The sequence below is a fragment of the Nicotiana tabacum genome, chromosome 22 (assembly GCF_000715075.1).
Source record: "Nicotiana tabacum cultivar K326 chromosome 22, ASM71507v2, whole genome shotgun sequence".
Lineage (NCBI taxonomy): Eukaryota > Viridiplantae > Streptophyta > Magnoliopsida > Solanales > Solanaceae > Nicotiana > Nicotiana tabacum.
In genome coordinates, this window is record NC_134101.1 from 95,835,004 (window position 1) to 95,848,968 (window position 13,965).

The following is a 13,965-nucleotide window of genomic DNA, read 5'->3' on the forward strand; positions in this document are numbered from 1 at the left end:
CGTTTTTTGAATTTAGAAAAGTCAATATTGCAAACACGACCTTTCCTTTTCTCGGGGACGAGGATTTTTAAGACTGTGTGGGTCAACTGGACCAAACCTTAAAAATGACCCAAAGAGTGGCTATTTATGCAAGGTCAGCCTTCCGGCGTTCCTTTGGGAACGTTCGGCTATTTTTAACAAAACAGCATCACCCGACTTATTTACGACAAAATTAAAATTTTGACATATTTTTATTTATTTATTTGTTTTTGGAAATTTTAGCAAAAGGTGGGGTTGGACCCGATGAGGGTTGCCTACGTATCTCACATTCGGTGAGAATCAAACCCGCGTAGTTCGGGCAAATAAACTATTTTTGAGAAGACCATTTTCCATTTTCTATTTTTTTTATAACAATCAAATAGACTATTATTTTTCATTCATAACAAACGAACAAATTAACGAAAAACATAAAACATTCCTTCCTTTCTTTTCTCTTTTTTTTTTTCAAAATTTTGGCAGAGTTTCGACACTACTTGGACATTGGTTTTTTTTCTAAAAATAAGTAGTTGTATCTCTACACTGTTATTTTCTCCTCTTTTTCACGATTTTCTAATTTGTGGAAAATGATGACAACATACAAAATCTTTTTTTGAATTTTCCATGCTTTTTTTATATATATATATTTTTTTATATATATATTTATTTATTTTTTTATTTTTTATATTTATTATTATTTTTCAAAAATGTGGCATGGGAGGCATAAGGATTTCCAAGACTTCTTGGATTCCGCAAATGTTCCCCATGTGCTTTTTCCCAAAAATTGAAGCGTGGGGGACATAGGGAATTCCAAGACTTCTTGGATTCCACAAATGGTCCCTATGTGCTTTTCCCAAAAATGAAGCATGGGGGACATAGGGGATTCCAAGACTTCTTGGATTCCACAAATGTTCCCCATGTGCTTTTCCCAAAAAATGAAGCGTGGGGGACATGTGGAATACCAAGGCTTCTTGAATTCCACAATGTTCCACATGTGCTTAATTAACATAATAGCATGCTTATCTAAAAAAAATCGTGCAACTTTCTTATTTAATCAACATGATAAGGAGTGCCATTTGTCCTCAACTATCATTGGTCCGCCAAATGACCCATTCACCCTTGAATAAATACAACAGGTAGCACATAGGATGCCAAAAAATGGTCTATTATTTTCAGGTTGCTTGTCCTAGACGGACCCAACCCCTGTGTTGAGTCCCCTATGTCGAATGCAACATGATGCAGATAAGCGTTCCTACTAGGGATCCGGCATGAGGTTTCGTTATACTAGGTTTATAACCTGGGTATATGTTCTAGACTGTGTACCCGAACGGACAACTCGAGTCGAGGAGGGGGCAACTTACCGGGAACCAAAAGGCCATCCGGCTTCGTAACTTATCCGTCCTCTTTCTTATTTCGGGTATTGATACTAACAGAATAGGGAGCCTCGATCAGCGAGCTTCTCCCCGGAGGTAAGAAGAGAAGGGTTTCGGCACAGTTTATATACAGTTCAAATAATATCAAAGCGGTAAAAGCATCATTTAGCACATTAGACTCAAAACATGTAAAAATCAAATAAAGCCAAATATAACAATTTATCTAAGCTCGAATTTCTAACCCTGAACCAGTGGTTCTGGGTCTGTCCCCAGCAGAGTCGCCAGAGCTGTCACACCTCCTTTTTACATACCCTCTAGGGTACAAGGGAGTTTTTCCAATTAAAGGACAATCGAAACGGGATTTATTTATTTATTTCAGAGTCGCCAGTTGGGAGATTTAGGGTGTTCCAAGTCACCAATTTTTATCCCGAATCGAGGAAAAGAATGACTCCATATTACAGTCTGCGTACCAGAAATTCGGATAAAGAATTCTGTTAACCCGGGAGAAGGTGTTAGGCACTCCCGGGTTCCGTGGTTCTAGCACGGTCGCTCAACTGTTATATTCGGCTTGATTATCTGATTTTACACAAATGTGAACTTATGTGCCAATTTTATCTTTTTACCGCTTTTATCATTTACCGTTATTTTTATCAAGAATTGCAACATCGTGGAAAACATACCTCGAACCACGTCACAATCAATGTACCCGTGGTTAGAGCTACATTTCAACTCTGTTGAGATTGGGGTTTGGGTCACATAAATGTGCACCCGAGTTTAGGAAGATAACATTTTTAAATACACGCCTAGAGCAACTAGCGTATTGTTGTTTTGGGAAGGGCCGTGAAATTCGCTAAACGTCCTATCCCGAATTCTAAGTATTTTAATATATACATTTAGAGGGCCCCGCAGCTTGTGCATTTTTTGTTTGTCGAGGCTCGTCTCATTCATTATTTTTTTAAAAATTTGCAACGTCATGGAAATGCGTCTCAGACCACGTCACAATCAATGTACCCGTGATTAGAGACACATTTCAACTCCGCTGAGATTTGGATTTGGGTCACATAAATGTGCACCCGAGTTAAGGAAAATAAATTATTAAAGGCGCGCCTAAAGCGACTAGCGTCTTATTATTTTGGGTGAGGGCCGTGAAACTTGTTAACGGACCGTCCCGGAATCTAAGTATTTATTATGATATATATCTATGAGGGCCCCACAATTTGTCTCTTTTATTTGGCGAGGCTCGTCTCATTTTTATTTATTTATTTTTCAAAAGAAAAAGGATAAGGCTAAAATAACTACATTTTGGCTACTTTGCGAGGTCATGGGTTGTAAATTGAACTTATTTGATGAAACGAGTATTTTTCCGCGGAATTAAAATTGCCACTATAATTTCAACATTACTACCACATGTATAAACAACTATTAAGACAAACTAAAATAATTAACACCTTTCAGAATGTGTACAAATCCCCTATTATGACAAATATTTGGATAACAACAATCTAAACATGAAGAAGCAAAAATGTCAAATAACTACTTAAAAAACAAAACAAAGGAAGAGACGTTCACGGCCAAATTTCAATACCATACGGAGTTAATTAACAAAAATAGCCATTCGCAAACATCATGTATATATGTCTCGCTCAATTCGCGTACTATCCGCATGAACTAGGATGGTATTTCAAAACATCACATATACATATTACTAACAGCAAATATGAAGGACACGGACAGAGATGACCTACTTGAGATTAACGTCCAATGCGTTGGACCTGCGACGAAACCTCGGACAACAACCTCGACGCACCGGACCTCGACGAACAACGACGACCTCAATGGAAACTGAAAGCTCGGCCAAAACTGTCAATGCACGAGATGTTGCCTGCTGCTGGATTTTCTCGACGCGGCAGGTTGGTGCGAGAACATGTAACAGAAGGGGTCATTTGGATGTGAGGAGTAGGTTGTTTGACGGGATGTTAGGTGGTGGCGTTTGTACAAGATGGTGATGGAGTCGATGGGGGAGTTGGTTGCGACAGTAGTGATGGGTTTCACGGAGGAAGAAGGCGATGGGGAAGGTGAGGGAGCTGGGGCGACGGTGGTTTTGGACGATGCAGCAGCAATAGCTGCTGCTTGACGGGTGGTTGGGTCTGTTTGGTAGTGGTTTTGGGATGTGAGGCTGGTGGTCGTATGCGAAGGTGACAGACTAGTGGATTGACAGTAGGGTCGAGGTTGGTGGACTGCTTGGTCGACAGGGCTGGACGTTACGGAGAGGCTCGCGGGTGGCGGGGAGCTGGTGGTTTAGCTGGTAGCGGCAGTAGGTCGACGGGCTGGTGGGTTGTTGCTGTTGGTCATGGTGTTTGGTGTAGGTTCCGGCGTCGGGGGGGGGAGGGCGACTGGTTTGGGTTTTGGAGTCGTAGGGTTTTCTGGTTTTTCGAAAGGAGGAGGAAGATGAACAGTGCTCCTATATTTTCAAAATCTGTCCGTTCCAACCCTTGCCTTGTCCGTGCATTTGTAGCCAATGCCAAGAAGATGGACCCCACGTGTGTAGGGGTCCAAGATTTGTGTCCCCCATGCGCGGTGGGGTTCCCCGTGTACGGTGTTCCGTCCGTGTTCCCCACGCTTGTCCTCCTTGTGTGGTGGACTCGGATTATTATGGGCTAGGTCCGAAAATTAGGCCTAAAAACGGGTAGTTTGAACCCGAATATTATTCTTTTGCCCGGACCCGAGAAATAGGAACACGACGTTGCTCAACTGATTATGTAAGCAAAATAGCTACTAAAAATAAGCCTAATATTTAAAACAAAACTATATCCTTTATCCTTTTTTAATATTTTTTCAAGATTAAAATAGCTACAAAATATTAATAAAACTATTTTTTTTTGTAATTTTCGTTTTTATATAAAGTAATATTTTTGTATTTTTTCAAAATTAAAATGACTACAAAACATTAATAGAACTATATTTTTGGTAATTTTTGAAATTATGTAAAGTACAAAATAAGGTACTATTTTTTGTATTTTTTCAAGTTTATGAGAAATACATAAACTAAAATTTATATATATATTTTTGGTAATTTTCTTTTGCGATGAAAATAAAGTAAAAATAGTTAAAATAACTATAATAGCTATATTAGACCTAAATTAAATATTTACGCAAAAAATGTGAAAATTCCCGGGGAGGGTCAAAAATCACGTGTCTACAACTATCTCTAGGTTGAAACCTCAAACAGGGTTAATCAATCTCTCAATTGACCCAATTCCTTGTTAGCTAAGTTAACCTAGACTAGGCCTCTATTTCTCAAGAAGGGACTAAGTCAAATAGGCATAAATTAATTTTTGCAATCATTAATTTCACAATTGAGGCATAAACCTAGCTAAATAACAAACACACATTCATAAACAAGCATAAAATTAATCACCCATAAGGTTTAGACACTTGGGTTGGGTCACAACCCTAGTAAAAATCTAGCTACTCATAGTGGGTATAGAAGAAAATAAAGAAGAAAAGATATCATATTGAAAGATTAAAATATATAAACCCAATGTTAAATCACTAAAGTAAGCTAAAGTTACCTAAAGAATCAAGAACAAACGGCTACAACACTTTGAATATTCAAAACTTGACCTAATTTCGTGAAAATATTCTATTTGTACAAAGCTGAAATTTTCGGACAAAAATACTCTATCGGAGATTCTACGGCCGCACAATTTCATGTGCGGTCCACACTTTATTTCAGTCTTTACAGGGTTTGAATTTGCGACCACACAATTCTGAACCACGGCCGCATCTCTCATATTCTGCGGTCCGCACATTTCTGGGTGCGGCCGCATATGGCTCTTCTACAGATCGCACATTTCTGAGTGCGGCCACGTAGCTGACTTTTGCGGCCGCACAATAATTGTGCGGTCCGCACAATAATTGTGCGGTCCGCACTTCCTTTTCTGTTGAAATGAGAACTCTCTGAACTTCTGATCTTGCTTAGCTTTTACGGCCACACTTTGCACTTGGTCTCTGATAAACTTTCCTTCATAATATGCGGTCGCAGATGGAAATCTATTATCCGCACTTTGAGCTTTTATGGTGATTTTGTCCTTGAATTCAGATCACTCCTTCTTGAGTTAGATTTCATCATAGTGGCTCATTTTTCAATACTCCTGCCATTAAGCATATTTCATCAGTTTTTGGGAATACAATTAAGCACTTTTGGACTAAAACGAAAGCTAAACGACGCTAATAAGTAGTCAAAATCCCCATTTATCAGTCATACAAAAGGACAAACCCGATTTTTACCGTATACATAACAAAATTCTTTTATTTGAGGAGGCAAGACATTAACATGTGAGTGTACGTGTTCTTTGTTAGATAATGACAATAGATATTTCCTATGGATAATCAATACAATATATTTAAAAAAAATTATACACCGTCAAATAAATGCTATTATGCAAAGTAAACGTAAAATACAATTTCTGGTAGGCAGCCATCATCAATTGTTTGAGTGGTGCTGTCCCCTGGTAGCAGATCCACTTCTTCCATCTTCCATGTGCCAAATCGAATAATTTTTCTTATGGTTACTTAAAAATATAACATCTCTTTCAACAGCATCTCGTTCTTTACCCATTTTATCCTTCTTTGTCCCCTTCAATCTAAAATTTAATTTTTAAATAGTGAATGAGAAAATATTATTTATAACTTTGAGGTTAATTTAAAGATATATAAAAATCAACCACTTTGATTTAGTTAACCGGTCCTGCTTGAATGTAGACTTGTGAGTACTAGACACTATGCCCTCTCGTGCTATGTATAAAAAAATTAGAGTTCTTAGCGAAAAATAGGTCGTTAAAATAGATGAAACATTTTCTTCTACTCTTTAATACTCCCTCTGTTCCAATTTATGTGAATCTATTTTCTTTTTGGTCCGTTCCAAAAAGAATGAACTCTTTCTAAATTTGGTAACAATTTAGCTTAAAGTTACAACTTTACCCTTAATGGGAAGCTTTTATAACCACACAAATACTCTGGGCCCCATTTAAACTTGTTTAGGACTACAAATTCCAAAAGTCTTCATTTTTTACTTAAACTCCATGCCCAGTCAAACAGGTTCACATAAATTGAAACGGACGAAGTAATCATAAAACAATGAATGAATCAATGTTTACGTCTAATTAATTAGCACTTTTAGTTATCTTAAGTTAAAATTATGATTTTCCTTAAGGTGCACCCCCCCCCCCCCCCCAAATTTTGGTCCCGTAAAAATAACTGGAGAAGACAAAATAATGGACCTCCATTCTTCCCAACAAACTAAATTCCTTCTTGTATTTATCCTATTCCTTGCTTTGAAATAACAAGAACAAAGTACACAGTAAGAAGCATAAATAAAGTCTTACCAACTAAATAACACGCATCACTTTTGTCCTTGATTTGTTACTTTAACATTTATTTTGCTCTACATCTTCACTCTTCAGTGTAAACACATCCAAGATTTTGCAGATTCGTTAATATTCTGTTGGGGGTGTGTTTTACCGCTAAAAATGAAAGCAGTTACAAGTTTCTTGTTATCATTATATAGCTGCGTAGTTGAGCTTGAGTACAAAATTTGTACTGATAATGGAAAAGTATCATAAATTATATTAGTGAAATATAGATATACTGTGAGTGTGGCAATGGGATCTGTAAATGAGTTGTATTCAAGGGAAGAGTTTAATGTGGAAAGCAAGTGGTTGATTGATCCAAAGCTTCTTTTAGTTGGTCCAAAGATTGGTGAAGGTGCTCATGCCAAAGTGTATGAGGTAAAGTAAGTTGACTTTCTGTTCAATGATCTGTTTTCTTGCTTTAATTTGGACCTTTCAATGGAAAATGTTTAACATTTCAAATGTTAATGCGGATCCTGGATTTAAAACTTGATTTAGTCCAGCTTAACATATTGTACTTTTCAAAATTGTAGGTTCAAAATGTCGTATTTGTTGAAAAAAATTGGGGTCAGTTGAATCCATTAAGTATAAGCTGCATCCGCCTCTGTTCAAAAGCTAGACGAGTTAGTAAATAAAAGAAAAACTATATTGATATATTATGGATTGTTATACAATGCTTATTCCTCTGGGGACATGATGGATATAAAGATTGGTTTTTCACTGCTTATCGGAGAGGAAAAAAAGGAAAGCTTTGTTTTTACTGATTTGCAGAAACAGTCTGTTAATTCTAAATGTTTTGTGAGCATTGGTGATTGGATTTTAATTCCATAGCGTGATCTCAAACTGGCACATGACTATAGTTCCAATTTTTATTTCTCGTATTCTATTCGGAAATTGTCATCCCGAGGAGGGGTAGTTTCAAGTATCTCGGGTCTATAATTCAGGGTAACGGAGAGATTGATGATGAGGTCTGGGATGGATGAAATGGAGGCTCGCATCCGGTGTTTTGTATGATAAGAAGGTGCCACCAAGACTTAAGAGTAAGTTGTACAGAGTGGTGCTTAGACCTACTATGTTGTATGGGGCTGAGTGTTGGCCAATCAAGAACTCCCATGTTCAGAGGATGAAAATAGTAGAAATGAGGATGCTGAGATAGATGCGTGGCCATACCAGGAAAGATAAGATCATGAACGAAGTTATTCGGGACAAAGTGGGAGTGGCCCCCATGGAGGATAAGATGCGGGAGTTGGGGCTAAGATGGTTCGGGCACATGCATAGGAGGAGTACGGATGCTCCTGTTAGGAGGTCTGAGAGCCTGGCCGCGGCGGGGCTAAGAAGGGGTAGAGGAAGGCCGAAGAAGTATTGGGGAGAGGTGATTAGGCATGATATGGCGCTACTTTAGCTCACTGAGGACATGACCCAGGATAGAAAGGTGTTGGGGTCGAAGATTAGGATAGTTGGCTAGTAGGTAGTTGAGAGTTCCCCGTTCTTTTTTAGTAGTATTAGTAGCTCCCTTGTTTTTTCGTTCGCTCTTTGTATCGTATTTTCCAGTTTGTTAATAGTTGATGCTATTTTTATCTTTTACTTGTTATTTCGTTGTTGTTGTTGTTGTTGTTGTTGTTGTTGTTGTTGTTGTTGTTGTTGTTGTTGTTGTTGTTGTTGTTGTTGTTGTTGTTGTTGTTGTTGTTGTTGTTGTTGTTGTTAATGTAGTTGTCTTTTCCACTTTTCCTTATCGTCCCTTGTCCCCCTATTCTTTCTTTCTTCTTCCTCTTTCTTCTTCGTCTTCTTCCTTTCTCTCTTTTCACCTTTTCTTGAGCCGAGGGTCTATTGGAAATAGCCTCTATACCTCACCAGGCAGGGGTAAGGTCTGCGTACACACTAACCTCCTCATACCCTTCTTGTGGGATTATACTGAGTATGTTGTTATTGTTGTTATTGTATGCTATTTGGAAATTGTCACTATTTTGAGTACTATGGTCTGGCAATGTTTGTTACATCTTGATTTCTAGTTTTTATGCAGTTTGGCTTTCTTTATTTACATGTGTTTGTCTTCAGATACAAAAACCAGAATGTAGCAATAAAGGTGGTCCATAAAGGGGAGACACCGGAGGAGATTGTCAAGAGGGAAGCTCATTTTGGAAGAGAGGTTGCGATGTTATCCAGAGTTCAACACAAGAACTTAGTGAAGGTTGCATTTGATTTCCAAAACTGAAATTTGCAGGCAATTAATTAATTACTCATATATAGCAGTTTTCTCATTTACAGTTCATGGGAGCTTGCATGGAGCCTATCATGGTAATCGTGACTGAACTTCTAGGTGGGACGTTAAGGAAGTACTTGGTGAACACGAGGCCAAGATGCTTGGATATGCGTGTTGCTATTGGATATGCCTTTGATATAGCTCGTGGAATCGAATGTTTGCATTCCCATGGAATCATCCATCGTGACCTAAAACCTGGTAACTTCTTATAGATTTGTAGTCTCCTGTCTTCGGGTTGCACGCCTCTTCCTAACAAAAATTGCTATAGATGTTCCTATTTATGTGAATGAGTGGTGACAATAGGTAACTTACTACAAGGATAGAAAACCGTAGATGACGTTGGCTTACAAAGATGGACTTTTGACAATAATACTAGTAGTTCTGGTAGCTAAATCACATATCAACATTCAGATGATATGCAATTCACAGGCCATAAAAATGTTGCTTTCTGATTTGTATTGCGTTCGCAGAAAACTTGCTTCTGACAGCAGACTACAAAAGTGTGAAACTTGCTGATTTTGGTTTGGCAAGGGAAGAGTCAGTGACAGAGATGATGACAGCTGAAACTGGAACATATCGTTTGATGGCCCCAGAGGTAGATTCTTGAACCACTCTGCTCGTAATTTACAACCGACAAATTATGCTTATTTTTGTTGGCAGCTTTACAGCATGGTCACTTTAAGGCAAGGAGAGAAGAAGCATTATAACCACAAAGTGGATGCCTATAGCTTTGCAATTGTTTTATGGGAGCTCATACATAACAAATTACCCTTCGAGGGCATGTCTAACCTGCAGGCTGCCTATGCTGCTGCTTTTAAGGTATATAATTATCCTCTCTTTTTCTAGTAAGAATGGTAGGATAATCACTTTAGAATTTGCTTTTTCTATGTATTTCAGAATACCAGGCCAAACGCCGATGATCTTCCTCAGGATTTGGCCTTAATAGTGACTTCCTGTTGGAAAGAGGATCCAAATGCTCGTCCCAACTTCACTCAGATAATACAGATGCTTCTTTCGACAATTTCACCACCACAACCTCCCAGGATTTTCACTTCACAAGCTGCTGTCTTGCCACCAGCATCTCCAGGTATGAGAACCTTAATGGCCAAGCGTGATGACTCATGTGAGACCCCTACAACACCCATGGAGAACCCGTCAAGTCGTTTCTTCTTTGTTTTAGCCAATGTTACTGATCCCAATGGTTAACTACTCTCTTCTAGGAAGCTTATAAAATGTTCAGCCGCACTGTGGGGGCATTTGCACGAACGGCCTTCTCTGAGGCAACTATTTAAATTCTATCCCCGTTAGCCCAGTAAGCTAAATTTGTTCAAACTACCTTTTTATGTGAAATTTAGTCCAACTGGGCAAGAATTTAAAGAATGGCCACAAAGGACATATATATGGTGCAAATAGTCCGAGAATTAGTTGTTGTAGTAATTAGTAGACCATGTAATGTTGAACGTGAAGGTGGTTGCAGGGAGGTGCTTGATTAGACTCCATTGATATGATTCTGAGCATCTTGATGCTGGAGGTGGGGTTGCTGCGATGTACGGGTTTGGCAGTAGCTTTGGTTCAAATTATGTATTTATCTTATTATTTTTATTAAATACAACAACAACAACAACAATAACTACCCAGTAAAATCCCACATAGTGGGGTCTGGGGAGGGTAGTGTGTACGAAGACCTTACCCCTACCCTGGTAGGACAGAGAGACTGTTTCCGATGGACCCTCGGCTCAGAATGACAGAAATAGAAAAAAACAAGGAAAACAAGAAAAGAAAAAAGAATTCATTAGTAACTCCAGTAAAAATTATTATAGTAACAGAAGCATAAAAATCAAAAGATGAATGACATGCAATAACAGTAGCCAGAGTCTAGGGAATCTAAGATAAACAACAAGAATAGTGTGGGTTCAACATAAACTGCAAACCATCTAAGATCAACCCCAATCCAACCCCGCCTCGCCCCCGGCATGCAGAAAGGCAAGCTCTACTACCCCTATCCTACAACTCTAATGCTAGTCCTCCAGGCCTTCCTATCAAGGGTAATGTCCTCGGAAATCTGTAGACGAACCATGTCCTGCCTGATCACCTCTCCCCAATACTTCTTAGGTCTCCCTCTACCTCTTCTCGTGCCCACCACGGCCAACCGCTCACACCTCCTCACCGGCGCATTGATGCTTCTCCCCTGCATGTGCCCGAACCATCTGAGCCTTGCTTCCCGCATCTTGTCATCCACAGGGGCGACTCCCACCTTCATCCGAATATCTTCATTCCTGATCTTGTCTATCCTAGTGTGCCCGCACATCCACCTCAGCATCCGCATCTCTGCTACTTTCAACCTCTAGATATGAGAGTTCTTAACTGGCTAACACTCTGCCCCATACAACATTGCCGGTCTAACCACCGCTCTATAAAACTTACCTTTGAGTATCGGTGGCACTTTCTTGTCACACAAGACTCCAGATGCAAGCCTCCATTTCATCCAGCCCGCCCCTATGCGGTGAGTGACGTCCTCTTCGGTCTCTCCATCCCTCTGAATCACCGACCCAAGGTACTTGAAGCTATCTCTCTTGGGGATGACCTGTGACCCAAGCCTCACGTCCCCGCCTACATCCCTCGACTCAGTGCTAAACTTGCACTCCAGGTACTCTGTCTTAGACCTGCTCAATTTGAAACCCTTAGACTCGAGAGTCTGTCTCCAAACCTCCAATCTCTCGTTAACACCTGCCCTCGTCTCGTCAATTAGAACAATGTCATCAGCAAATAGCATACACCATGACACCTCCCCTTGAATATGATGTGTCAAAGCATCCATCACCAAGGCAAATAAGAATGGGCTAAGCGCAGAGCCTTGGTGTAATCCCATAACAACCGTGAAATGCTCCGAGTTGCCTCCCACATTCCTAACCTTAGTCTTAGCTCCATCATACATATCCTTGATCGCTCTTTTATAGGCTACCGGCACGCCCTTCGCCTCAAGACATCTCCAGAGCACCTCCCTAGGAACCTTGTCATACGCTTTCTCCAAGTCAATAAACACCATATGCAGATCCTTCTTCTTATCCCTGTACTGTTCCACCAACCTCCTAATAAGGTGGATAGCTTCCGTAGTAGAGCGGCCCGACATGAATCCAAACTGATGGTTGGATATAGACGTCGTCTTCCTCACCCTCACCTCCACCACCCTCTCCTAGATTTTCATGGTATGACTAAGTAACTTGATACCCCTATAATTGTTACAACACTGGATATCACCTTTGTTCTTGTACAACGGTACCACTGTACTTGACCTCCATTCCTCCGGCATCCTTTTCGTCCTAAAAATTACATTGAACAACCCAGTCATCCATTCCAATCCTGCTCTACCCACATACTTCCAAAACTCAACCGGAATTTCATCTGGCCCGGTCGCTCTACCCCTACTCATCTTACGCAAAGCCCCCATGACCTCGTCAACCCTAATGCGCCTGCAATACCTAAAATCTCGGAGATTCTCCGAATGCCCCAAATCCCCTAGCGCTATATCCCGGTCCCCCTCCTCATTTAGAAGACCATAGAAGTACATCTGCCATCTCTGCTTAATCTGGGGATCTCCCATCAATACTCTACCATCCTCATCTTTGATGCACCTCACTTGATCCAGGTCCCGGGCCTTCCTCTCCCTCGCTTTAGCCAGCCGAAACAACTTCATGTCCCCTCCATTCTCCCCTAATTCCTCATATATACGGCTAAACGCTGCATTCTTAGCCTCCGTGACCGCCAGCTTCGCCTCCTTCCTAGCCACTTTGTACCTCTCTCTATTCGCTCTCCTCTCCTCCTCACTTGAGCTCCCTGCCAACTTCGTGTACGCCACCTTCTTCGCCTCCACTTTACATTGGACTATGTCATTCCACCACCAGTCTCATTAGTGCCTGCCAGAAAAACCCTTCGATACACCTAGCACCTCTCTCGCCGCCTTCCTCACATAGTTCACCGTAGTTGACCACATAGTGTTCGCGTCTCCACTACTCCTCCAAGCTCCCATAGTAGATAACCGCCCCTCCAATTCCTGGGCTTTATCCTTGGTTAAAGCTCCCCATCTAATCCTTGGTCGGCCACGAGCATACCTATTCTTCCTCTTCATCATAATGCCGATGTCCATCACTAAGAGCCTATGCTGAGTCGCGAGGGTCTCTCCCGGGATAACCTTGCAATCCTTGCACAACCCTCTATCACACCTTCTGAGGAGAAGGTAATCGATCTGAGTCTTCGCCGCCGAACTTCAGAAAGTAACTAGATGCTCCTCCCTCTTCGGAAAAGTTGAGTTCGCAATCACCAGCTCGAAAGCCTTAGCGAAGTCTAACAGCGAAGTACCTCCTCCGTTCCTATCCCCATGGCCAAAGCCACCATGCACCTCGCCATAACTGCCAGCAGCTGCCCCGATATGGCCATTAAAATCCCCTCCAATAAATAACCTTTCAGTAGGAGGAATACTACACACAATCTCATCCAGACCCTCCCAAAAGCGCCTCTTAACCTCCTCATCCAAGCCCGCTTGCGGCGCGTAAGCGCTAACTACATTGAGGGTGCACTCACCAATGAACAACTTAATACAGATTAGCCTATCATTCACTCGCCTAACCTCAACCACAGACTCTCTAAGATCCCTATCCACCAAGATACCCACTCCATTCTTACCCCCCACGACTCCAGAGTACCACAACTTATACCCGTCCGCATTCCTCGCATTCGACCCTGCCCACCTAGTCTCCTGGACATAAGCTATATTAACCTTTCTCTTCTGGAGAATCTTTGCCAACTCAATAGACTTACCCGTCAGCGTACCTATGTTCCACGACCAATCCTCAATCTACAGCCTCCTTCTTTCCCCTTACCCTCCTTTCCTCTCGACCCAACCCCTGAC

General features: G+C 40.9%; 1 protein-coding gene across 2 annotated transcripts; it reads left to right on the top strand.

The window, feature by feature from the left end:
* Window positions 1-6,670: 6,670 nt before the first annotated feature.
* LOC107823515 (serine/threonine-protein kinase STY13) lies at window positions 6,671-10,683 on the top strand. Of its 2 annotated transcripts, none has more exons than XM_016650171.2 (6): window positions 6,671-7,182; window positions 8,855-8,987; window positions 9,065-9,257; window positions 9,530-9,654; window positions 9,720-9,878; window positions 9,957-10,683. In XM_016650171.2, exons 1-6 carry the CDS (start codon window positions 7,052-7,054, stop codon window positions 10,263-10,265), a joined length of 1,050 nt encoding a protein of 349 aa, XP_016505657.1. In that variant the 5' UTR covers window positions 6,671-7,051; the 3' UTR covers window positions 10,266-10,683. The 2 variants fall into 2 exon arrangements, with proteins under 2 accessions (XP_016505657.1, XP_016505658.1); XM_016650172.2 differs by having other exon boundaries at window positions 6,672-7,177.
* Window positions 10,684-13,965: the final 3,282 nt, after the last annotated feature.

Excerpts from the sequence above, each read along its gene's own strand:
- LOC107823515 (XM_016650171.2), top strand. The coding sequence starts at position 7,052 with ATGGGATCTGTAAATGAGTTGTATTCAAGGGAAGAGTTTAATGTGGAA. Across the intron at positions 7,183-8,854 it reads GCCAAAGTGTATGAGGTAAA|ATACAAAAACCAGAATGTAG; the intron begins GTAAGTTGACTT and ends GTTTGTCTTCAG. Across the intron at positions 9,258-9,529 it reads CCATCGTGACCTAAAACCTG|AAAACTTGCTTCTGACAGCA; the intron begins GTAACTTCTTAT and ends TTGCGTTCGCAG.